The sequence below is a fragment of the Papio anubis genome, chromosome 17 (genome assembly GCF_008728515.1).
Source record: "Papio anubis isolate 15944 chromosome 17, Panubis1.0, whole genome shotgun sequence".
Lineage (NCBI taxonomy): Eukaryota > Metazoa > Chordata > Mammalia > Primates > Cercopithecidae > Papio > Papio anubis.
In genome coordinates this window covers 20,397,053-20,421,544 of record NC_044992.1, presented here as the reverse complement: position 1 = coordinate 20,421,544, position 24,492 = coordinate 20,397,053, and the positions used below count along the sequence as shown (strand labels likewise).

At 50.2% G+C, this 24,492-nt stretch overlaps 1 protein-coding gene across 1 annotated transcript in view; it reads right to left on the bottom strand.

Annotated features, from left to right (window-relative positions):
- Positions 1-23,980, bottom strand: part of KSR1 (kinase suppressor of ras 1) — a 170,703-nt gene extending 146,723 nt beyond the window's left edge. Inside the window, 1 exon segment of the mRNA XM_003912478.4 lies at positions 22,979-23,980. Coding sequence (XP_003912527.1) covers positions 22,979-23,209 — 231 coding nt within the window. The 5' untranslated portion in view covers positions 23,210-23,980.
- Between the last annotated feature and the right edge of the window lie 512 nt (positions 23,981-24,492).

Below are 24,492 nucleotides of genomic sequence, written 5' to 3'. Positions count from 1 at the left end.
GTGCAATCGGGGATGCTGCAGCGAGAACGGGAACCCAGCCACCCATCTGCTCGCGCCTTATTGACATGGGTTCTGTGAACTCACACAAGATTGACAGTGGGCCTGGCACTCCAGGATGAGGGAGGAGCACGGATGGAGGGAGGAGCATGGATGGGGGAGGAGGGGCAGAGCACAGATGCAGAAGTACTGAGGGAGAGAGGAACACAGATGGAGGGAGGAGCATCGATGGAGGAAGGAGCATGGATGGAGGGAGGAGCATAGATGAGGGAGGAGCATGGATGGAGGGAGGAGCACAGAGGGAGGGAAGAGCATGGATGGAGGGAAGAGCATGCATGGAGGGAGGAGCATGGAGGGAGGGAGGAGCATGGATGGAGGGAGGAGCATGGATGGAGGGAGGAGCATGGATGGAGGTCCACCCGCCACATGCTTTATGGCACTGACCATGTTCTCGTGACCGCAGCAACAGTCGTGCTCATTTCACAGATTAGGAAATGGATTCCCAGGAGGGGATCTGCCCCAGGTCACAGCATGACAAAGCTGAGACTCAGGGGTCTTGGGTCTGCCCAAGACTTCCCACCTCCCAATGTATCTAATCTTCCTGGGGTGATAAGCCCCCAACCCCACTCCACCGTTGGTGCTCCATGGTGGGGGTGCAGGAAGGGCAAGGAGGTTGGTGGCGTTAGGTCTGGACTCTGAAGCCACAGACAGGATGAGAACCCACACCTGGGGGCAGAGGATTCTCCCCAGAGAACAATAATGGACAGCTCATGTTTATCAAGGGCTTACTGGGCACAAAGCCCTATTCCACCTACCGTATTCATTTAATCCTCACAACATCTCATGACCAATGTGGTGACGTCATGCAAAAAAACAATAATAATCCGCACAACAGCCGCAACCAGTAGGTATGACATTTTCCCCATTCATATGTCCCCATTCCTCAGATGAGGCAACTGGAACCCAGAAAAGCAAAATAACTTGACCAAGGTAAGAAGAGTCCACAGTACAGGCACAGTCACACTCAGGCTGTCTGACCCCAGAGGCCACACTCCTAACCCTGACACCATCCCCTTTTACACCGGTTTGTGTTATTTTTCTACGAATGCCGTGAGGTTGGTTTAGCCCTTATTAAAGCACATACTCCAGAACCCTCCTTCAATTCCTCAGCACCTACCGTGTGCCAAGTACTGGGCTAGGCCCCGGAATTTCTGGGTGAAAAGGTCACGACATAGTCTGTCCTTAAAGAAGAACTCCTTCCTTTGAAGCTAGAGGGCTTTAGTCTCCCTCAAAGACAACAGGAAGGCCAGGTGTGGTGCCTCACGCCTTGTAATCCCAGCACTTTGGGAGGCCAAGGCAGGCCTTGGCCTCACTTGAGACCAGGAGTTCAAGACCAGCCTGGGCAACATAGTGAGACCTCATCTCTACAAAAAATAAAAGAGTTAGTTATGTGTGGTGGCACATTTCATAGTCCCAGTTACTCAAAAGGCTGAGGCAGGAGGATTGCTTGAGCCTGGGAAATCGAGGCAGCAGTGAGCTGTTATTGCACTACTGCACTCCAGCCTGGGCGACAGAGTGAGGCCCCGTCTCAAGAAAAAAAGGAGAACAGGGAACTTTCCCTGAAGCATCTGGTGTAGAAGTGGAGGGGTTATGATGGCATTCTGGGAGGGATGGGCCGGGGTGGAGCAGGAAGAAGAGAGGGGTCTATACATCACCGTTTTCCCCAGGTAGACAGATTTTTAACTTGTACCACCCCACAGTCCAGTGAGCTGTGACAAAGAAACTGCAAAGGCATGGGCTTCGTCATCAGCCAGACTCCAATTCTAATCTCAGCCTGTCACCACCGGTGTGCCCTCAAGAGGCTAACTCACCTCTCTGGGCTTCAGTTCCCTCGTCCCTGTACAATGGGAGGTGAGAACCGAATTCCAGTGTTTCCAGGGCGGCTAGAGGTGTCAGAGACGTGTGAACCAGAGCAACTCCGTCTTGAACAAGAGCTGGGTAAAATAAGGCTGAGACCTACCAGGCTGCATTCCCAGATGGTTAGCCACTCTAAGTCACAGGACGTGACAGGAGGTCAGCACAAAACACAGGTCATAATGACCTTGCTGATAAAACAGGTTGCAGCAAAGAAGCGGGTTAAAACCCACCAAAACCAAAATGGCCACAAGAGTGACCTCTGGTTGTTCTCACTGCTACACTCCCACCAGCGCCATGACACTTTACAGATGCCATGGCAATGTCAAGAAGTTACCCTATATGATCTAAAAAGGTGAAGCATGAATAATCCACCCTTTATTTAGCCTATTATCAAGAAATAACCATAAAAATGGGCAACCAGCAGCCCTCAGGGCTGCTCTGTCTGTGGAGTATCCAGTCTTTTATTCCTTTACTTTCCTGATAAACTTGCTTTCACTTTACTCTATGGACTTGCCCTGAATTCTTTCTTGCATGAGATCCAAGAACCCTCTCTTGGGGTCTGGATCCACTTTCCTGTAACGGAGGGGACTGGTAGGGTACAGTATTCCCAGTGCTATCTGAGAGCCCAGAACATAGACAGCAGGCCTCACATGCGTGCTATAGTTACAAATGTCCTCATCACCACCACCATCATCCAAACAGCCAGAGGGCTTTTCTCCAGAGTGGCGGCAGCAGGAACCATCTGTGGCTGGCCAACATTTCAGTCCTTCTGAGTCAACCATGGGCTTCCCAGGGCACATCACAGGCAGTGTGGACCCTGTGAGTGTTGGGCACCTAGGAGATGAGCCCATAGCTGCTGTCTCCTTCCTGGGACAATCCCTCATACTAAGGGCACCACAGTCAAAAGGGCAGGGGTGCTCCCTGAGAAGGTGGAATCATAGCTCACTGGCAGCGCCCCAGCATTGCTCAAGTCCCAGCAGCCAAGACTCAGGTGGCCCTTTTGGTGACAAGCCAGCTCTATCCCTGAGCTCTCTACCCTCAGGAGGGGGTGGCAACTCTGGAAACTTCCCTGTTTCTCAGCAAAATCTGGGACTGGCTCAACAAGCGCCCTGCAGAGTACCTGGAGGACCAACTCTCCGTTTTATTCCAGAAAGTTTGAATTTTGCACCACTTCATTAGCCTTCAATCCTTGAGCGCTAAGAAGGGGTGGGAACTCAAGAATCGCTCACTGAGCATGGCCCCCCGGGGCAGGGGCCGTGCAGTCCAGTCCACTGCTCTACCCAAGCACCTTCTCAGAGCCTGATAGCTAGTAGGCACTCAAATATTCATTACTTTAATAAATGAAGGAGGCCGGGCACGGTGGCTCACACCTGTAATCCCAGCACTTTGGGAGGCCGAGACGGGCAGATCACGAGGTCAGGAGATCGAGACCATCCTGGCTAACACAGTGAAACCCTGTCTCTCTTAAAAATACAAAAAAATGGCCGGGCGTGGCGGCGGGTGCCTGTAGTCCCAGCTACACGGGAGGCTGAGGCAGGAGAATGGCGTGAACCTGGGAGGCGGAGCTTGCAGTGAGTGGAGATCGCACCACCGCACTCCAGCCCGGGCCACAGAGCGAGACTTCGTCTCAAAAACAAATAATAAAATAAAAAATAAAAATAAAAATAAAAAATAAATGAAGGAATGCAATTAGGGCAATAATAAAATAATTTTTCCAAAAGAAAAGCAGTCCCACCACACATAACTCATTTCAATTTCACCTCTAGTTTTCCCCATCTGCATACGTATCATCACATATTTACAGGACTACAAATGCCACACACATGCAATCTTAAATACTGTGTATTTTCCCTCGATGTAACAGTATGAATATGCTCGTGTTCTTACCCAGCCTCCATAATTGACATCTGTGTGTGTGACGACCCACCCATCGTGTCCTGTGCCATGGTCTGCCAAACCTCCCCTTACCACTGGACAGCTATCTTGTTTTCATTTTTTTCTGTATTATGGATAACGCAAATAGCCTCATACATTCTGCTTTGCTTTTCTATTGCATTCTTGCCTCAGGAGGAACACCCCTGGAAGGATGGAGTGGATGGAAGGGCATCGCTGTCCTCATGTCATAGATGAAGAGAGTAATACCGGGCAGGTACCGGCACGATCTTCTGCCGTGGGAGTTCTGTAAAAGCTGCTGGATGAATAAACGTGGCTCACCCACCTGATGCCCTCAGTGAGTGGCAGAGCCTCAGCTTGCCCCAGGCCAGGGCTCTGTCACCTGCCCACGCAGTCAGAAAGTGACTTTCTGTAAGTCAGTAGGTTAGTGTGCCAGCCCCCAAACTCCATTTTTTAGTAAGACACAAATTCCAAAATCCCCTGTGGATTCTACAGGATGGACACAGAGCCCACATAAACCCAGCACCTCTCACCACCTTCTCTTCTCAATACTCTTTCCTCCTTCGCACCTGTGCTCAGAGTCCCGCGAATGCAGTGGGTACTAGAGAGCAAGCACCTCCCTAAATGTCACGCCCAGGGCCCCTTGTGGCCTCACCCCTGGCCCCAGGGTTTTCCAACAACCCGGGCTCACTCCCCTTCGGCTTCCATGTGAGCTGTTCCTCGGCTTCCAAAGCTCTTTTCCAGCTGTATCCCCGTGGAGTCCTTCTCCACCCTTTTGGGGTCTTTACTCAAATATCACCTCCTCTGCAAACCCATCCTGACCCCTCACTTAAAATTACACCACCATCTAGGCACCCCTCCCTGCTTTCATTTTCTCCAAAGCAATTTTACCACTTAACAGATAACACATTTTCCTTAGTGTGTGTGTGGTATTTTTAGGGATGAGAATCTCGCTATGTTGCCCAGGCTGGTCTTGAACTCTGGCTCAGGTGATCCTTCTGGCTCAGGTGATCCTTCTGGCTCAGGTGATCCTTCTGCCCCAGCCTCCCAAGTAACTGGGATTCCAGGTGTGTGCCACTGCTCCAGGCTTTACTTATTTACTTGTCATCTGAATGTCTCCACCCAACGCTAAAGTGTAAGTTCCACAAGGTCTACATTTGTGTCCATTTTGTTCACTGCTATTTTCCCCAGAACTAAGAATAGTGCCCAGTCCCTAATGGGTGCTAATTAAACACTTGTCGAAAAAATAAATAGTAATATTGTAATATAAAAATATTCTCATTCTGCACAAGGCATTGTGCTTTTCCATGGCTCATCTTACTTACTATGAAAAACGACCCCATTATAATCCCTATTGCACAGATGAGGAAACTATTGCTCAGAAAGGGTAAGCAACTTGCCCAAAGACACACAGCTAGCCAGAAAGGCAGTACAGTCTGAATCCAGGCTGTCAACCACCAGAACCTGTGCTCTTACCCAGCATGAGGTGCTGCTCATCCTCCCATCCTTATATCCAAAGATAGAAGCCATCCATGGCCCAGCAGAGCTTTATAGTAAGAACAGCAGATCTGCCTTTTGGAACATAAGCATTGCCTGGCTTGCAGCCACAGGGTGACAGGGGCCCGTTTGCTATGACAAGTAGGACCAGGGTTTTGACAAGTTGGGTGCTAAGATAACGAATCCTGCCAGACCAGGAAACTGCTTAAACCAAACAGGGCCAGAGAGGAAGTTTAGCCTAAGCTGTTAGATGCTTGAGACAAGGTCTGGTCATTTGAGGCTACCTAAGTCTTCTTCTAAGAATAGTCAGAAGCCCCCTCTGGTTTAGGGGTCTAGGTGGGAGGGATGCAAGTGAAGGAGTTTCCTCTAGACACACAGATGATTGCAGCCCACATGGCTGGCTGTACACAGGTATTGCAAGTAAACGAGGTCTTTGACTTTTGGTTTCTCTTTTTCTTTTTTTAACTACTTCCTAAAACTCTCAATTGTCAAAGATGCAGTTGGAAGAGTGGCCTGGGGTTTTGTCTCAAATGTTCACCTCTCCTCATAAGCCACCAGGCCAACCACACAAAAAAAATTTCCTGTCCCCTGAAAAGACAAGTTTCCATTCGTTGATGGATTCTCCCTTGTTCTACTCTGTCCCCTGTCCCCTGTCCCACGGTGAGTCAGGGCCACCACAGGGACCCACCCCAGGGACTCATCACCTTCTTTCTCCTAAAATGCACCACCAGCATTTAAAATACCACTGTGCCTGTCGCCATCAGACCCAAGCACTACCTGCTATGTTGTCTTTGTAGCCGGAACCCTTCCAAGCAGAGGCAAAATTCTTTGAGATGATCAGATAAAGTCCTCTGCCCGCCTGCTGCCCAAACCCCAGCCCTGCAGGCTGCTCCTCACAAGGATGCCCCTCTCCCACCTTCCAGCTCAGCCAGAAGCCCCCACCTCTTGCTTTGCAGCCTCCTTTCTGCAAATGGCCACCTGTTAATCCAGATCCCCAGACTCTGTTACTTCATCCTGTCTCCAACTGTGAGAGACTCCCATTTCAATGACGTGAAAAAAGAGATTGCCAAATCCATTTCCACCCAGCATTACTTCTTCTAAAATGCTAAGCATTACCAAAGCCTTGTATTATCTCTTTCTGCCCTGAACAAGACCCAAGATCAAGCAAATTTCTAAAGAGGGCAATAAAATGAACACAAATGGAAATGCAGACAATTCATCTCCACCAGTGACTGTGGGACTTTGGGCCTTATTTCATCACCTACATGGGCTCATAAAGTTATCATCACTGAGACGTTAACTGAGACAACTGCTGTCAGAATCTTGCTGCCTTAAACCTGGGTACTAGCTAGGCAAGGTGGCATACACCTGTGGTCCTAGCTATTTGGGAGGCTGAAGGTGAGCCAGAGAGGTAGACAGAGGCTGCAGTGAGCCATGATGGTGCCTCGGAACTCCAGTCTGGGAAACACTGTGAGACCCTGTCTCAAAAAACCTGGGCAGGTCCACTTCACATTAGCCATAACTGTGGGAGGAAGGGATAGGGCCCTGAGTTATTATTAATATATTCCCAGGATTCTGGCCTTCCATTCCTATTTATTTATTTTTTTATTTTCATTTTGAGATGGAGTTTCATTCTGTTGCCCAAGCTAGAGTGCAGTGGCATTATCTCAGCTCACTGCAACCTCCATCTCCCAGGTTCAAGCGATTCTCCTGCCTCAGCCTCCTGAGTAGCTGGGATTATAGGCACCCACCACCACGCCCAGCTAATTTTTGTACTTTTAGTAGAGACGGGGTTTCACTATGTTGTCCCGGCTGGTCACCTGACCTCAGGCAATCTGCCCACCTCGGCCTCCCAAAGTGCTGGGATTACAGGCATGAGCCACAGGGCCCAGCCCACTTTCCATTTATTTAATAGCAACAAGCTTACATGCAAGGAACCCAAGATGCTGGTTAACCCTGGTCAAAGGAGGCCCCTAACTCAATGACATCAGACCCCCCTGGGGCTTATTAGTCGTTCAGCCTCCCCCAAACGAAATGGTGCCAACATCTTCCACCAGGCTATTTCCAGGCACTGCCGTGAGGTCCACACCTCACTAGGTGAGTACACTCTAGACTCCCAGAAGTATCTGCTCGATCTCATAACCCCTTCTTGCCCCATCCTACAGGAAGAAACCCATGACGAGCACAATGTCCCGAAGTCTACATTCCTAACCAGAACCACAAATCAGAGTCTGCAGTCAGGGGAGAAAGGGGCAGGGCAGGCAGCTCAGTAAGAAGGGGGTTTCCCACGGCTGTCTCTTGGGCTTGTTTCCCATAACTGGGTGCCTAGACACTCATACCTGGTATCGGCAGCCCCACATCTGAGCTGGCAACCTCAAGTCTGAAGACCCCTTCCCTGGCAGGGGTCCATGTGCCACCAAGCAGGCCGGGACTGCCAGGCTTTACATCAGAGAACTGAGTTTCAGTTACCACAGTGAAGGCTGGCAGCACAGAGCACAGCTCAGTGCAAATCAAGACACATTTCCCAAGTCCCTACACACCTCAGTGCAGAGATGAGTCAGCTGCATGGCCTGATGAGCCTTCATTCACACCTCACCAGCACCTTCTACGGGTTTACTCATCCACAAACTCCCCCACTAAGCTGGCTTTCTGGAGCACAATACACCTCTCATTCACTCTTACATTCCAGAACAGTGCATGAAACCCGGCCAGGAGGGTGGAGGGGGAAGCGGGAGGACACCTGTTTGTTGAGTTGGTGCATTAATTCTCTCCTGGGGCCCAGCACTGAAAAAACAGCCCCATACCCCTGCCTACCTCCTTGACCCCAAGGCCAACCATCCTCCCCTGACACCATGTTCCAGGCACACCAGCCTCCTCCTGGCCCTTGACCACACCAAGCTTGATTCTGCCTCAAGGCTCTTGCACAAGCCAGTCCCTCTGCTGGGAACACTCCTCCAAGCTACAGTGGCCTTCTCTTCTTTCAAGACTTAGCTCAAAAGTCACCCTCTCTGGGAAGGCCTTTCCCAATCACCCCACCTAAAGAAATCACCTCCTCCATACTCCCACCTCTCTCTCACCCACTTCCAGTTTTCTTCTGAGAGCATGTCTATTTGGCGTGTTTATTATCTTTCTCTTTCTACTAAAGGAAGCCTTCTATTTTCTTCCCTGCTCCTTCCTCAGTGCCTAAAACAGTGCCTGGCACACAGCAGATGCTCAATAGTCACTTGAGTGGGCCCGGCGTGGTGGCTCACGCCTTTACAGGACTTTGGGAGGCCGAGGCAGGGAGATCACTTGAGGCCAGGAGTTCGAGACCAGCCTGGCCAACATGGCAAAACCCTGTCTTTACTGAAAATACAATAATTAGCCGAGTATAGTAGTGCGTGCCTGTGCTCCCAGCTACTCAGGAGGCTGAGGCACAAGAATCGTTTGAACCCAGGAGGCAGAGGTTGCAGTGACCCAAGATTGTGCCACTGCACTCCAGCCTGGGGGACAGAGTGAGTCTCTGTCTGAAATTTAAAAAAAAAAAAAAAAAGTCACTGAACAAATGGACAAAAGAGAAAATCAATAGCAAATTCAAGATGAGGAATATCTAACACGGTCGAAAAATGGAGAGAATAAAGGAGAGAAGAAGAAAGGTACAAAGGTCAGAAAGAATTGTAAAAAATATGAGATACTTACCCAGGAGTACAATTTTTAAAACAGCCATCATTCAAAAGGACTTAAATGGAGGGGCTAGGTGTGGTGGCTTATACCTGTAATCCCTGTACTTTGGGAGGCTGTGGTGGGTGGATCACCTGAGGTCAGGAGTTTGAGACCAGCCTGGCCAATATGGCAAAACCCCGTCTCTACTAAAAATACAAAACTTAGCTGGGCGTAGTGGTGCACCTGTAATCGCAGCTACTCAGGAGGGTGAGACAGAAGGATCACTTGAATCCAGAAGGTGCAGGTTGCAGTGAACCGAGATCACGCCACTGCACTCCAGCCTGGGCAATAGAGCGATACTCCGTCTCAAAAAAAAAAAAAAAAAAAAGGGAGAACAGTTTGGCAAGTCTCTCACACACACACACACACACACACACACACACACACACACTCCATCTCCATGCTCTTTGACCCAGTAATTCCATTCCTGGGAATTATCCCAAGAAAACGAATTCAGAATAGGAACAAAAATAAAGCGCCTGTATAAAAACTACTCCATTCACATTGTTTATAAATGCAGACATCTAGAAACAACTGAAATGTCCAATAACAGGGAAAATGCTTTGCCAAATTACAGTAGATCCACTAGATACACTATCATGTGGCGACTAAAATGACTAAAAGGAAGATAATAGGGAAACATGGAAAAGTGTTTTGGAGTAATGCTACATGAAATGGGGCGGGGGGGGAGGCGATGGTGGAAGCACTGAACTCTTTCTAAGTACCAGGCACTGTCCAGCACTCCTTCTGTATCTTGGTTCTCAAAAGAATCCAAAATTAACCTACTCTTACCCCCTTTTAACAAACAAGAAAAGTGAGGTCCAGAGAGCTAAACAACTTGCCCAAGGTCACAGAGCTGGCAAGGAATGGAGTCAGAATATAAATATGGCATCCCCACCCCAGAGTCCCCGCGTATCCTGGCACCCTCAATGCACACCTCAATGTCCTACCAAGTGCCTGAGGGGCCCTTTCCCATAGCAACATCACAATTGTGTTGTGGAGGCCAAACTCGGAGACTGAAACAGTCAGCAAAAAGCGACTCGGCACCTGAGAAATGCTTGCAAGAGAACATAGCAAAAGCCAAAACAAAACACAACCAACCAAAAGAAAACTACCTGTTGGGATCAAAAGACCATGGAGAAAAGAAATGAGAAAGCGGTCAGCAAAGCCAGGCTTCAGGAACGACTGTGCAGAGCCTCGAGAGAAGAGCCAGGAAGGGCAAAGAAGCCTTTTACAGGTGCTGGATCCAGGTTCCAGGCTGGAACCGCAGAAATGAGGGTATGCCTTGGGGCACCCAGAGAATAGCACCTTCCTGTACTCACCAGTTCTTCTCTCCAGGGCCCACACGCAGTGAAGCTCAATCAATGTTAGCTGAAATACACTTATAATGGGAACAAGCAACAAGGAAAAGGAAGGGAACAGACACTAGAGGCATGGACAAGAGTGGACTGGAAATCAGGACATGCACAGTGGGATTCTGCTGGGTCTGGGGGCCCCACCTTGTTAAAGACCCTCATCTCAGTCTCTGGCAGGACTGCGGGGAGAGGGAAGGCACTCAACTGTCTGAGAACAGGTTTTAGGTGCAGCAGTAGACTCAGGTTAGATAGTGAGATGGACACTCTGCAATGTACCTGCTGCCAGAAGCCAGAGCAAGCTTAGGAGACAATAATCAAGATGGCTTTTCACGGGAAAACACAGAGATTCCTCCCAGTCTGCTGAAATAGGTATAGCTCAGCCTGGAAGCGGAGGGCTGGATGGCCGCCCTGGGTCACTCTGCTTCCTAGAGACGGACTGCCCAGGGCCACCATTGCCAAAACAGAGCATAAATACCCCAGATCACTCAGGATTGGCCACGGGCCAGGCACGGTGGTTCACGCCTGTAATCCCAGCACTTTGGGAGGCCAAGGTGGGTAAATTGCTTGAGCTCACGAGTTGGCCTGGCCAATATGGTAAAACCCCGTCTCTACTAAAAAGAAGAAAATTAGCCGGGCATGGTGGTGCTTGCCTGTAATCCCAGCTACTTGGGAGGTGGAGGCAGGAGAATTGTTTGAGCCCAGGAGGCGGAGGTTGCAGTGAGCTGAGATCTCATCACTGCACTCCAGCCCAGGCAACACAGCCAGGCTCCATCTCAGGAAAAAAAAAAGAAAAAAATATATATATATGCCACAGTTGGTTATTGCTGAAGCTGGGGAATCACTACACAGAGGTGGTCACAACATTCTCTCTACTTTTGTACAAGTTTAAACCTTTCTATGATAAAGTTAAAAAGAAAAAAAAATACGGCTGGGCGCAGTGGTGGCTCACGCTTGTAATCCCAGCACTTTGGGAGGCCGAGGCAGGCGGATCACAAGGTCAGGAGATCGAGACCATCCTGGCTAACACAGTGAAACCCTGTCTCTACTAAAAATACAAAAACGAAAAATTAGCCGGGCGTAGTGGCAAGCACCTGTAGTCCCAGTTACTCGGGAGGCTGTGGCAGGAGAATGGCATGAACCTGGGAGACGGAGCTTGCCGTGAGCCGAGACTGAGCCAATGCACTCCAACCTGGGGGGACAGAGCGAGACTCCATCTCAAAAAAAAAAAAAAAAGAAAAAAAAACCCCATAAATTCAGACCTAGGCATTCCACCTGATGGAGCACAGGGAACTTGACCTCAAAACATAGCTCTCTGATATAATAAGCATTTTAAACTAAAGGCCCTAAGAGATTAACAGACACTGAAAGAGACTTTTCCTCCATCTATAAAAAGAACAGATGGACCCACCAGGGACAAGGATTGTTTTTCATTCCCCTCACTGTTATCTCATTATCTATTGCAGGAAAAAAGACCAAAAATGCAACCACACCCTAAGAGACCCATTCACAAGATAATGTCTATCTCTTAGGATCATTCAAAGAAATAGCAGGGTCCCACTGGGATATTAGGTAATCGCTCTGTGATTTTGTGATACACCAGGGAGAATCAATTCATACGCCATTTCTCTTAGTCATCTACATGTTGTGAGTGATTTTTCCAGTAAACCTTCAGGGGGCAAAAAGCAAGTTTTTCCCTTAGCCCCTACACACCAAGGAATCACTATGGCCTGGCCCAGGGTTTGGGGCTACGCCCAGAGCTGAGACAAAGGCAACTAGAGTCTTCAAGATTATCCTATGCTAAAAGACTTTCCAGCTGGAGGAGAGAGGAGTTTGCAAATCCAAGTTGGGTGTTAAAGGCAAGGAATTAAGCCTGCCGGGGTTCAAGTCACAGCTCAGTCTCTCCTTAGCTATGTGACTCTGGGAAAGTCATTTAACCTCTGTGCGCCTCAGTTTCTTCATCTGTAAAATGGGGACAGCGAGAAGACCTTCCTCACAAGGGTGTTGTGAGAAGTAAATGCTACATAAAGCTTAACAAGGGGGCCAGGCACAAAGCAAGCTTGTCGTAAAAGTAAATGTCAGCTATTATGACACATCCATTTTGTAACAGGTATAGATATTCGTTTTGGAAACCACATACATCCATTTGACTCAGCGACCGGGGAAAATGAAACGGGGTGGAACCAGCGCTCTCTTTCTGAAACCTCAGGCAGCAGTGTGGGAGCCTTGACTCCGGCACACCTAGAGTGGCCCCAGCCGGCCCAGGCCTCCATTGGCCAAGAGGCCAGAAAGAGCTCCTCCTTTCAAAAAGCCACCACCAGAAACAGGAAGCTGCTTCCTTTCCTTTCCATTCAGAGCCAGCATTTCCTTTTTTATTTTAAAAAGCATTCCTCATCTGCAGCCCAGCCCTCTCCCCCAATCCCCTGCAGCCCAGGCTCAAATGCACCCACAGCCATCTGCATTTCTCTTGGATTGTTTTCTGCCCATCAAGGGGATCATGAGGTTCCTGGTAGACCCTGAGCAGACCATGCCCTTAACACCAGGGCCAGGAGGAGGCAGGAAGTGCGAACTCCAGGCAGGCAGGCGGGCGGGCACACCTCTCTGGGCAAGTTTCCTCTTCTTGTTAGACGGATTCAGTGATACATGTATTTAAGTGCTAATGTGATGCCCAGTAGACACCCTATTTCCCTTTGTAAAGCACCTCCTTCAACAAAAGGCAACGTCTCATGGCTAAGTCTTCAGGGATACCAGCCTCTCTTCAACCCACCCAATTTTATTTGGAACCTCAAACAGCACCTCAGTTTCATAAAAACCTAAAATATAAACACAACACTTGGTTGTAAGTGAGCCAACAGTTTCTTGTCTCTTTCTCTGCTCAAGGCTTAAGGCCGTGTCTCCCCAACTACGTTCAGTGGAAGAAAAGATCCCCTGGACAAATAAGTGTGAGAACTGCTGCTGCAGGACTTCTCAGAACCTTTAAAACACAAATCCTTATCCACAGGGATCTTCAGGAGGGAGATGGCTGATGCAGCACAACTTTCTTTCACAGAAACATCTTGCAGGGTACAGTGTGAGATACAGAAAAGCTGCATTGAGACTTCAGAAGGGCCGGGTCTTGGTGGGGGAGGGCCCGGTCTTGGTAGGGGAGGGGTGGGAGTTCTCCAGATAGCACCTAATGTGTAAGAACATACAGGTTGCTTTTTTTTTTTCTTATTGGCAAAACTGCGTGTGCACCATGAATGAAGCTGGTCTCCCTTATCCATATCAAAACTAAACCCAAATTAATTGGCTAAATTGGGACTCAACACCTCCAGGAGCCACGTGGAAGAAAGCCCCACCGCCCTTTAAAGTAGCTTACCTCATCATATTTGCGGAAAGCAAAACGCTTATGACCAGTATACTGCTAATACAAGTCTACAGATAATGCTGTATGAAAAATTATTTTTCCCCATCATAGCTGGCATAGTCCACATTTTGCATTACACTTTCCCCCTTTTTTTTTTAATTTTAAACTCAGGTCTTTTTCTCTTCTTTTTTGAAATTTTAATCTAATTATACAAGACGGAGTCTCAGTATGTTGCCCAGGCTGGTCTCGAACTCCTGAGCTCAAGCGATATGTCCACCTCTGCCTCCCAAAGTGCTGGGATTACAGCCCTGAGATACTGTGCCCGGCCTTAAACACAAATCTTAATTCATTCTTACAATTATTCTGAGGTTAGAAAAATGGAAGGGGAAGAAAAATGGCAAGCAGGTAGGCTGACTTCAGCTTCACTATTTGGAAAGAGAGTTTGCTCGGTTAAAACACACTACTGCCCACCAAGGCCAAGACAACAGAAAAATACAGACTTATACAAATAGATTTTATATGTGACAGCAGTTTGAATGGAGACTTTTTAATGCAAATGACAAACAGCTGTGCCTGGGAATAAATGACAACGAATTTTTCTATCTCAACAGCTGTCCTGAGAGCTCGTCTCTACATCTCTACCTGCATTCTGGAATCAGGGAGAAAGCCAAAATGGATGCCAAGACACTAGATCAGCCGTGTCCAACCCCCTGACAACAAGGACTTTTCCGCCTATCTGTGGTGGTGGGTATCATGAAAATCATGCACAGACCTTTTTTTTTTTTTTTTTTTAAAGCTTATCAGCTATCATTAGCATTAGTGTATTTTATGTGTGGCCCAAGAGCATTCTTCTTCCAATGTGGCCCTGGGAAGCCAAAAGACTAGACACATGTGCACTAGATTAAAAGGATACTCCTTCTGGAAGGAATTGTAAAGAACTTCTGACATTGTCTTGACATGAAAACCCATGGATAGTGGGACAGAATGCAAAATCTGCAAGAATTTTTCTTGAGTTTTTTTTGTTTGTTTGTTTTGTTTTGTTTTTTGAGTCAGGGTCTTGCTCTGTGGCCCAGGCTGGAATACACTGGTGAGATCGCAGCTCAGTTCAGGCTCAAGTGCTCCTCCCACCTCAGCCACCGTAGTAGCTGAGACTACAGGTGCGCAAAACCACCCCTGGCTAATATTTTATTTTTTGTAGAGACAGGGTCTCACTATCTTGTCCAGGTTGGTCTCAAACTCCTTGACTCAAGGGATCCAGGATAGGATTACAGGTGTGAGCCACCCACCACACCTGGCCATGTGCATGAACTTTGAAGACAAACACAAGGCCCCACAAAAGTTAAGGTTTTCCTACCTAATTTCCAAGGGATCTTTTGATGCAAGGATGAGAAGCCCTTAAAAGTACACAGACAACTCCAAGGATTCAAGATCGTTCATTCGGGCTGAGCCAGTCCACTGGGCAGACTGACCTTCAAAGAAGGCCCACCCGGCCAGGCGCGGTGGCTCACGCCTGTAATCCCAGCACTCTGGGAGGCCGAGGTGGGCAGATCATGAGGTCAGGAGATCGAGACTATCCTGGCTAACACAGTGAAATCCCATCTCTACTAAAAAATACAAAAAATTAGCCGGGCATAGTGGCAGGTGCCTGTAGTCCCAGCTACTTGGGAGGCTGAGGCAGGAGAATGGCGTGAACCCAGGAGGCGGAGCTTGCAGTGAGCCGAGATCGTGCCACTGCACTCCAGCACTCCAGCCTGGGCGACAGAGCGAGACTCTGTCTCAAAAGGAAAAAAAAAAAAAAAAAGGCCCACCCATGACATACCCCAGATGGCTCTCCAAGAATCTCTCCAGTCCTCAGGGTCCCTAAGGCATTGGGACAGAGCTAGGAAAGCAAACCCATTTGCTTTCTCCTGCAGGAAACCCCTTGAGAGCAAGACCTCACAATCAGAGAAGGATGGAGTGGCTCACCCTCAGTCAACAGGCCAGGCTCAAGGTGGTATAATGTCTTAACCAAGGGTGTGGGCCTCCAGGTCTGACTCCCAACTCAGTGCTCCTTTAATAACCACCCCTTGTTAATTCTCCTTAACAGGGGCTCCTGGCAAGTCAGTTCTCCCTCAGGCCTTCAGTTTCCTCACCTGGAAACTGAAGATGAGAGGGCTGAACCAGATGGAAATTCCAAGACCCTCTGCAGCCCTAGGAAGCCACAAGTCTACTAAATCATCCCCAAAGCCAGGCACCCCAAATAGCACTATGATCAGTATTTGTAGTTAGGGATGCGACCAAGGATGCAGTTAAAGTGACTTTCATGAGCCTCAAGTGATCAAGACCTCACCATACGGTTATGTACTACCAAAGCTGATCAGTCCCTGGACACGGAGACCTGAAATCCAGCCCCTCCCTCCGCTATCTTGGAGCAAGGAAAGGGCCTTCTTCTAATCGGTCAGCCCTGGGGGCCCCCCTTTGCTACAGGTAACCATAAAAACTAGAAGCCACAATGCCGGACACATAGCCCAGAACCTCAGACACAAGCAACCACAAAACTAGAAACTATAGTTTCTGATACTTATCCCAGAACCTCAGCCACAGGACCATGTCCAGCCTCTTTTTTTTTTTTTTTTTTTTAAAAAAAAACACAGGGTCTTGCTCTGTCATCCAGGCTGGAGTGCAATGGTGCAATCTCAGGTCACTGCAACCTCCACCTCCCAGGCTCAAGCGATCCTCCACCTCAGCCTCCTGAGTAGCTAGAACTACAGAAGCGCACCACTCTGTGTGGCCAATTTTCTATTTTTTGTAGAGCCGGGATTTTACATGTTGCCCAAGCTGGTCTTGAACTCCTAGACTCAAGTTATCCACCAGCCTCAGCCTCCCAAGGTGCTGGGATTACAGGCATGAGCCACCGCACCCAGCCCCAGCCTCCTTTTTAAACTCTGGGACGTCAGTGTGATTACAGATGCAGTGGCAAAGGGATAAATGTATGAAGGCTGCCATTCCTGCTTAGGAGAGGGGGATTTATGAATGCTACAAAGATATTAAAGACTAGGACAGATATTAGACGTATTCATATACTTTGACCCAGCAAATCTCACTTCTAGGAAGATACTTGTTGCAGCATGGTTTATAAAAGCATGACTTGGAAACAGCCTGAATGGTCCACACAGGGAAACCGGTTAGATGAATTTGTGGTGTGACCACACAATGCAGCCACTAATAGTGCTGATGCATATGTATATGTGCTGATATAGACAGAAGACATTTACAAGGCAATGCACATGGTATGTGCCACAAATATACACATGTACATTTGTATGCAAATGCAGGAAAAATATACAACAAAATGTGCACGGGAATTAACTCTGAGAGGCGGCATTATGAGTGATTTTCACTGTTGTACATCTAGTACTTTCTTTTTTTATAGTGAACATATATCATTATATATTTTTTAAATATTTTAATTAAAAGTAGAAAGTTAAAGAATATACTGTTTATCAGAGGAACTGTTCAGAAAGAATAAGACAGGTAGCCATTTAAAAAATTATGAGTAAGCCGATCTCTAGGCAGCTTCTCCTTTCTCAGAATGAGACAAGCGCAGAGCTAGCTGCATCATGGTGCTGAGAGAGTCCTGTCTTTGAGGATGTGCTGGCCTGGACATTAGGGAAGCAGACCCATGCCCGAACCCTGAGGCTGCACAGCCTGAGTGACCACAGGAAGCCCAAACATCTAGACCTGAGCCATGGAATGCCCTCAGCCCAGCCCTTTTTATTACTGGCCATTTCCTTGATCTCAGCAACCATGGCCCTGCACAGAATCTCCCCACCATAGCACCAGCTGTGGAGTTCTGAACATAAGTTCTCCATAAGACCAGTCAACCCGGGTTCAACCACCTGCTGAGACAGTCTCTCTATCCCTTTGAGATGCAATTCCCTCATCTGCAACATCAGGATAAAGCCTCATAGCATCATTGTGAATGTTAAGGTGCAACATATGCTGAGAGCCTAGTGGAGTGCTCGACACAGAACAGGTGATCAAGCATGTTCCTCATCTGTATCTGCCCTCTCTACTCAAAGGTCATTCCCCTAACCCCAAAGGCACCTATGCAGCTTTCCCTTTGAATTAAATGTAAAAAAGATATCTCAACCCCAGCCTATTCTGAAGGATGGCCTTTTTAAAAGGCACAGCTTAGAGAGACTTGGCCACAGGCTTTGCTGCTTCTCCCCAGCATTGCAGACACTGCCACCATGGGCCAGCTTCTCTGCATGGTCCATCTCCAGAGACATCCAGCGGGCAGGAGTAGAATACCTGTGGTGCAGAATGCCACTTTCCTGGATTTTGAGGCAGCCCAGACCACTCCAAGAAGAGGAAACAACCCTGACGTGGAAGAAGGCATTCCCATAGCTGCAGGCAGCAAACCACACCTCCTGGCACCCACGTCAACCCAAGCTGCAGATCTGATAAGACCTCTCTCCAGCACCACCCAGCCCTCCCCAGGCTCACAGCCACTGCGGGTCCCCCTCTAGGCTGCCTCTGAGAAACATTTGGGAGGTAGGGAAAAAGTTACCCAGGTGAAAGTGGACACAAAAGGGGCCAGAGCCCCAGCTCTGTATCTCTTCAGAGATGGCTGGAGCCACTTGGCCAGAGGGTTACAACTGTGGCCACAGAGCAGACGCAGAGAAACGCCACACTTCGAGACAGTGGCTGGCTGGGAAAGGAAAACCAGGTTTCAGTCTCCTTTCTGCCAGGGACCTGCCACTTGGTAGAAGTCCCCAAGACTCTGGGAATATTTCTCAGAAAACCAGGAGGTGGCTCACACTTGTCATCACAGCACTTTGGGAGGCCAAGGCGGTTGGATCATTTGAGGCCAGGAGTTCAAGACCAGCCTGGCCAACACGGCGAAACCCTATCTCTACTGAAAACACAAAAATAAGCTGGACATAGTGAGGAATGCCTGTAATCCCAGCTACTCAGAAGCTAAGGCAGGATTGCTTGAACCTGAGAGGTGGAGATTACAGCGATCCGAGATCATGCCACTGCACTCCAGCTTGGGCAACAGAGTGGGACTCTGACTAAAAACAAAAACAAAAACAAAAAAAAAAAACAGGAGGTTGGATGGACCAAGGGTTCAGTGGGGTTCCCAATGCAGGGTCCCGCAAGCTGTGATACTAGAGTCATTACTGTGCCCTGCCTGGCTCCTTCATTAGACTAGAAGTGTCCTTAAACCCCAAAGACTGGGAGAGTAGCCCACCTTCTTCAGAGCCCTTGCTAGGTGGCAGCCAGCCAGGTAAGCACATCGACAGTAACTAAAGGTCTGTCCAGGGAACGTGCCTCTACACACCCTAAGGACCCAATCTGCAGGCATGCCACCCCTCCCCTCTCCCAGCAGTTCCATCGTCAGATGCTCCTAGGAGGCACAGGGAAAGCTCAGGTCCCCCACATAGCAGGGCTCTGACCTCTGCCACAGCAGAGCTGTGTGAGGGCCAGGTCTCTCTGACCCTCCAGGTGGCAGGAGGGCCTCCCTTCTGACCCCTTGCGGCTCCAGGGCAGCTGCTCAGGAAAGCGGCCCAAGGGCAGAGACTGAACCTACCACAGTTCCCAATATTGCCTCCAGTACAGCCTGACTCTACACCTACCACAGTTCCCAATACTGCCTCCCCTCTGCACCTACCACAGTTCCCAACATCACCTCCTCCAGCAAAGCCTGATGGTCAAAGTCCTTCAGCCCCTTTCTCCACATCAGCTTGCTTAGGAGGGATTTTTCTCCACAAGAACACAAGGTGGGGAGACTCAGCACGGCACAGCCTGTCTCTGGAAAGTACTAGTAGGCTGGCAGGAAAGGGCAAGTCACAATGTCCCTGGAACATACATCTCCATGAGGTAACATGTGTCTGCTTCTACACACCCTTGTCTCCCCAGCACTGGCCAGATTCAAAGGAATGAAGGTAATTATTACTGGCATAGGTTGCAGGCCCAGCTATGAGGCAGGCCAGGTGTCCCTCCGTGAGCATATCTGGGGCATAAGAACATTCCCGTTTGGCTCGGTGGAGTTTTCAGACCCCTAGGAGGGTCTAGCAGAGACAGAACACCAGGTCCTGCCATGATGAAGTAGCCTCACAACTGTTTACAGATTAAGACTCTGGTTTCAGATTGTGCCTCCCTCCCTTTCTATTTAGAGAGGGAAAATGTGTATGATGAAGACTGCTGATCTCCAGGAACGTGTGTGAGATTGAGAAGAGTCAGGTACACTGCTGGGCACATAGGCAGCAAACGTTAAGTCAGCTCTTTCTACCCTTTGCCATACAAACTGGATCACGACACAGAGAAAAGCTATCCCCAGGCAACCAGACACGCTGACCCCCCACACCCCACCATCACAACACGATTTCAGGCAGCAGCAGCCCATCTCCAGTCAGGGACCCCCACGGACATCTCACATGCTGCTTCTCCCACTGAGTGCTTATATAATGAAGGCCAGAGATTCTAGATAAGTCCGACACAGTTACACAGGCCAAGCCCTCCCGGTCAGTTCCTTCTTCAAAAGCCAGGAATCCAGTGTTGCAAGCACAGTCTCTGAGGTTATGAGCTGGTGTGTGGGGAGCCCACAGAACAGGAAAGAATGCTGGAGTGGACACTGCCACTGGCCCACCTGGCCCCAACACAAGCTGCTGGGGGTGGACAGCCCCACCCAGCTTGCTGAGATTGTTTCCTGGCTTGTGTCACTCGCCTGTATGAAATGAGAGGCAGCTGCAGAAGTACCTTTCCCTAAAATCCAGATTTACTGATCCATAAAGTAGGGGTTAAGTCTCCCTAGCGAGGGTCTAGTAGGGGTTGTTTCCCTAGTGGTGGCCTGTGCCATAAACGCTACTGGACCCTCGCTAGGGAAAGCTGCCAGGCAGACTCTTTTGGTAGTAACAGCATGGACTGACAGACAAAACGCTGCAGGTGTGAGCAGTCTCGTTCGTATTTTACGTACAGGAGAGCTTGAGATTCAGAAGTCATGGGACCTGCCTAAGGTCACACAGACAGAACCCAGGCCCAATATGAAAGCCATGGGGCTTCCTGTTCACCACGCTGCTCCTATGGCAAAGATTCTTATAATAAACTTAACCCCTATGTTATGGGTTCAGTAAATCTGTATTTTAGAACCATTCTTAGAGGGTTATTCTTAAACAGGGGTAGTATAAAAACAATCACAAACATTTGATTTCACCCAACCAAGTCTCATTCTCTAACCCAGAGAATTTCGAGCCTCCAGAGCCCTCAGAGATCCACTCCAGCCTCCTTGTTTTGCAGGTGAGGAGGCTGAGGCCTCTGGGATGAAGTGACTCATCCTAACTAGCTGGTGGCAGCCCCATGGAACTCGCTCCAGGGGTCTAAATTCCCATCCCCCATAACAACCCAAGCCCTGCCTTTTCAGGAAGTGGGTGAACCCGAATCCACATCACGGTGGGAAGAGGAGGGAGCTGCAAATCCCCTGTGGGCCTTCGGATGAGTTCTCTGCCACCAGGGATGATTGTCTAAACAAACACTCAGGAGGGAAGCCACTGAATAAACCAGCTCCAAGACTTAAATAGCTGGATGCTCTAGGGTGTCATGAACGCCACACCGCCATCAAAATCAGAGACTCTGGAAGTTAGGGTAGGACAAAAAGCCATTCCAGAGAATGCACAGCAAGTGGTTCTCCTATACATACTCTGGGAGCCAGGAGCACTTCAGAGCAACGTGGGGACAATCCCACAGAGGCCAACACAGAGAGCATTCTCCAAACCCAGTAACACCGCAGTCCAACCACGCACACTCTGCCGGACAGCGACCCCCTCCTCCCAGAACCGAGCCTCACAGGCCCCCTATTGTGTCAGCTTAAAAACTGAACTTTGCTGGGCAAACACACTCAGCTGTGTTCAAAAAATCAGTTTCTCTCAATACTTGGAAAACTGCAGCATGCATGCAGAAAGGCCGGTTGTAGGGGGTTTTGTTTGTTTTTTAAGCAAAGCGTTGGTCAGTACAGCTTTAGCAACTGTAATAAAAAATAATAATACCCAGCACTGACTGTATTCTTCCAATGTCCTGTGGTTTTATAGCTTTTAAGAAAATAAAACTGAGGGAGAGGCACCCCCGAGCACTTGGGATCAAACAAGGATTCAGGCTTGTGGCATGCCTGGAGGAAGGATTGGTCTTGTAATAATTACCACAATCACAGAGGGCCTTATGACAGCTGGCAGAGGCAATTAGCAATAAGGGGCGGGGGGAGGGTTTAGGGGGAGGAGAAATTGAGGATCTAATAAAACAAAACATCCCCAGACCTGCAGGAGGCCAGATGTGGCAGGGCAAGATGGTGAGAGGTTCCTTGTTCAAGACGGGGCAGCTATTAACTGGTCTGACGTTTCACCGCCCCGTCCCTGGCCAAAATCACATTTGGAATCCACTAGTTGCCCTCATTGTGTATGGAGAGGGTGCCCCAACAACCCTTGGGCTGGTTTTTCCAAATCCTTCTAATACTTCCCAGCTATAATTTGAGAGAGGAAGGCCCGCATATCTTATTTCTTCTTTACACTCCAGGCTGTCTCCATCAGAACCCCTTAAACAGTGTCATCTTCCCACCAAAGGCTTGCTTCCCCAGCATAATCCTTCCTAAGCCAAAATCCAATCTTTGGGGGGAAGCAGGGGGAGTCGGCGGGTAATTATTAATACATTTTAAGCAGCGAGCCTCTGTGGCAACGTGAAAGGAAAGCACCAAACGCCTGAATAGCAAAAATGCAGTTTCAGCAACACTTTTTGAAAAGCGGCAGACAAGACCTGGGAGGAGAGGAAAGGAAGGGACAGGACGGCGTCTAGGGCTTGAGGGGAACAGGGGACGACAGGCCTGCGATCACGCTTCAAGGGAACCTCCTCCGTCACCCTGGCCCACGGGTGCTCGGCTCAGTCACACAGGGAAAAGTCCAGCTTGTGACTCAGTGGGACAACGAGTCCTGCGGCCCCACAAACTGCAAATGGGGTGGGGGCGGAGAAGGGAGGAAAGGGGACGTCCGCGCGCAGCCCACTCCGCCCACGGGCCCCTCGAGCCTCTATCCCAGTTCCCACCACGCACCCGCCCCACAAATCCTGCCCAAGGTGAGGGCTGGTCCTGGGTCCTCCGGCTGCCGCATCAGCGAGTGCAGGAGCGAGGGGAAGCCTCCACGGGGGCGACGCGGGCTCAAGGATGCAACTCGGCCAGGAGTGAACTGGGGCCCGGAGGGAGGTGTCCGGGCCGCTTCTCGAGCCCAGCCCGGGTCCCCGACCCCCTTACCTCCAGGGTCCGGATCTCCTGCTGGGTGAGGTCGTTGGACACAGCGCACTTGGTGCGCAGCCCGCGCAGGCTGCCGATAGAGATGTCGATGAGCTTCTGGAGCTGCCCGCACTGCTGCAGCGCCCGGCTGGCCGCGGCCCCTGCGCCTCCCTCCGCGGCCGCCGCATCCCCCCCGCCACCGCCCTCCTTCTTCTCTCCCATCGCCGCCGCGCGCAGCGCCGCTCTATCCATGCCTCGGCATCGGGGCCGCGGCGGCCGAGGCGGGGAGCCCGGGGCGCGGGCGCCTCGGCAAGGAACCCCTGAGCCGGGAGAGATGGACCAGGAGCGCCCCTCGGCGCTGCCCGAGCCGGGACGCCAGTAGAGCCGGCCGCCGAGTCTACCGCTCACTGAGCTCCCAGCCGCTGCAGTAAAGCGAAAGCCGCGGCGATCCGACGGCTGCGGCTCCCGGAGCCTTTAAGCGGCGGCGGGGGCCGGGTCAGGACGGCCGGGCATGCTGGGACTTGTAGTCCACGCCGCACACCTGCCGCCGGCCCCCGCCCTCGGGGCCCGGGACAGCGCCCGCGCAGCCTTCCCAGCCCTTCTCTCCCCTCCCCTCCTGGCGGCCGCGGCGGTTCAGGCGGTGAGGGCGGGCCCCGACTGGGAGCCCCGGGTGGGGCTGCTCCGCGCCGGCTCCTCCCCTGGGCGCCAAGAGTCGAGGGAGCAGCCTCTCCTGATCCGCCTCCACCCTCCACCCGGCCTAGGAGCTTCCCGCGACCCCCGGATGGGGCGGCGCCCTCTGGACGCCCGGCGGGTGTACGTCCCGCAGTTCCTCAGCCGCAGCCCAGCCCTGGAAGATGGGGACCAGGGAGGTTCCAGGGTTTGTATGTGGGTTTAGGGGCTGCCATCTAGTGGGAAGGGGCTTACAGCACTTCTCCTGTAACTGGCTCACAAAGCGCTCTGCTCTGGACTGCCTGCGCCAAAAGGATTGCTCAGGCTTGGAGAAAGACGAAGGGCTTTCTTCTGAACCACATTTACCTACCAAAATAAGTGTCCCATTCCTCCGCCATTCCCAACCCACCAAGTCAGCCCAGACACTGGGGACAGCACACTGAATTGTCGGTGGCTTCGGAGCAAGTGGCCAGGACTCAAATTCTGACTACACCACTGTCTAGGGTGAGACCTTGGGCACGTTCGATTTCCTGTGAATGCCCGAGTCTCCTCGTCAAATAATATTTTCATAGGCTTCCTATGAAGAAGGGTTAATACATGTACAGCACCTAGATTGATTACTGGCACATTACTGGATAAATGTTAGCAGTTCTTACTATCTAACCTCAGATCTGAATGTAGCCCTGGACCCAAGTAGTGGCCATGGAGCAGTACAGTACTGCCAAGGACTGGTAGTCCTCTGTCCTCTGTGCCTTTCTGTGCCTCCTAACCCAGCAATCAAGCCTCGCCCATCTGTTCACCCTCCTGTCTCATTAGTTCACCCCGTGTGTTCTATTATCTGGCAAAACTGAAAAACCAAGTCTCTG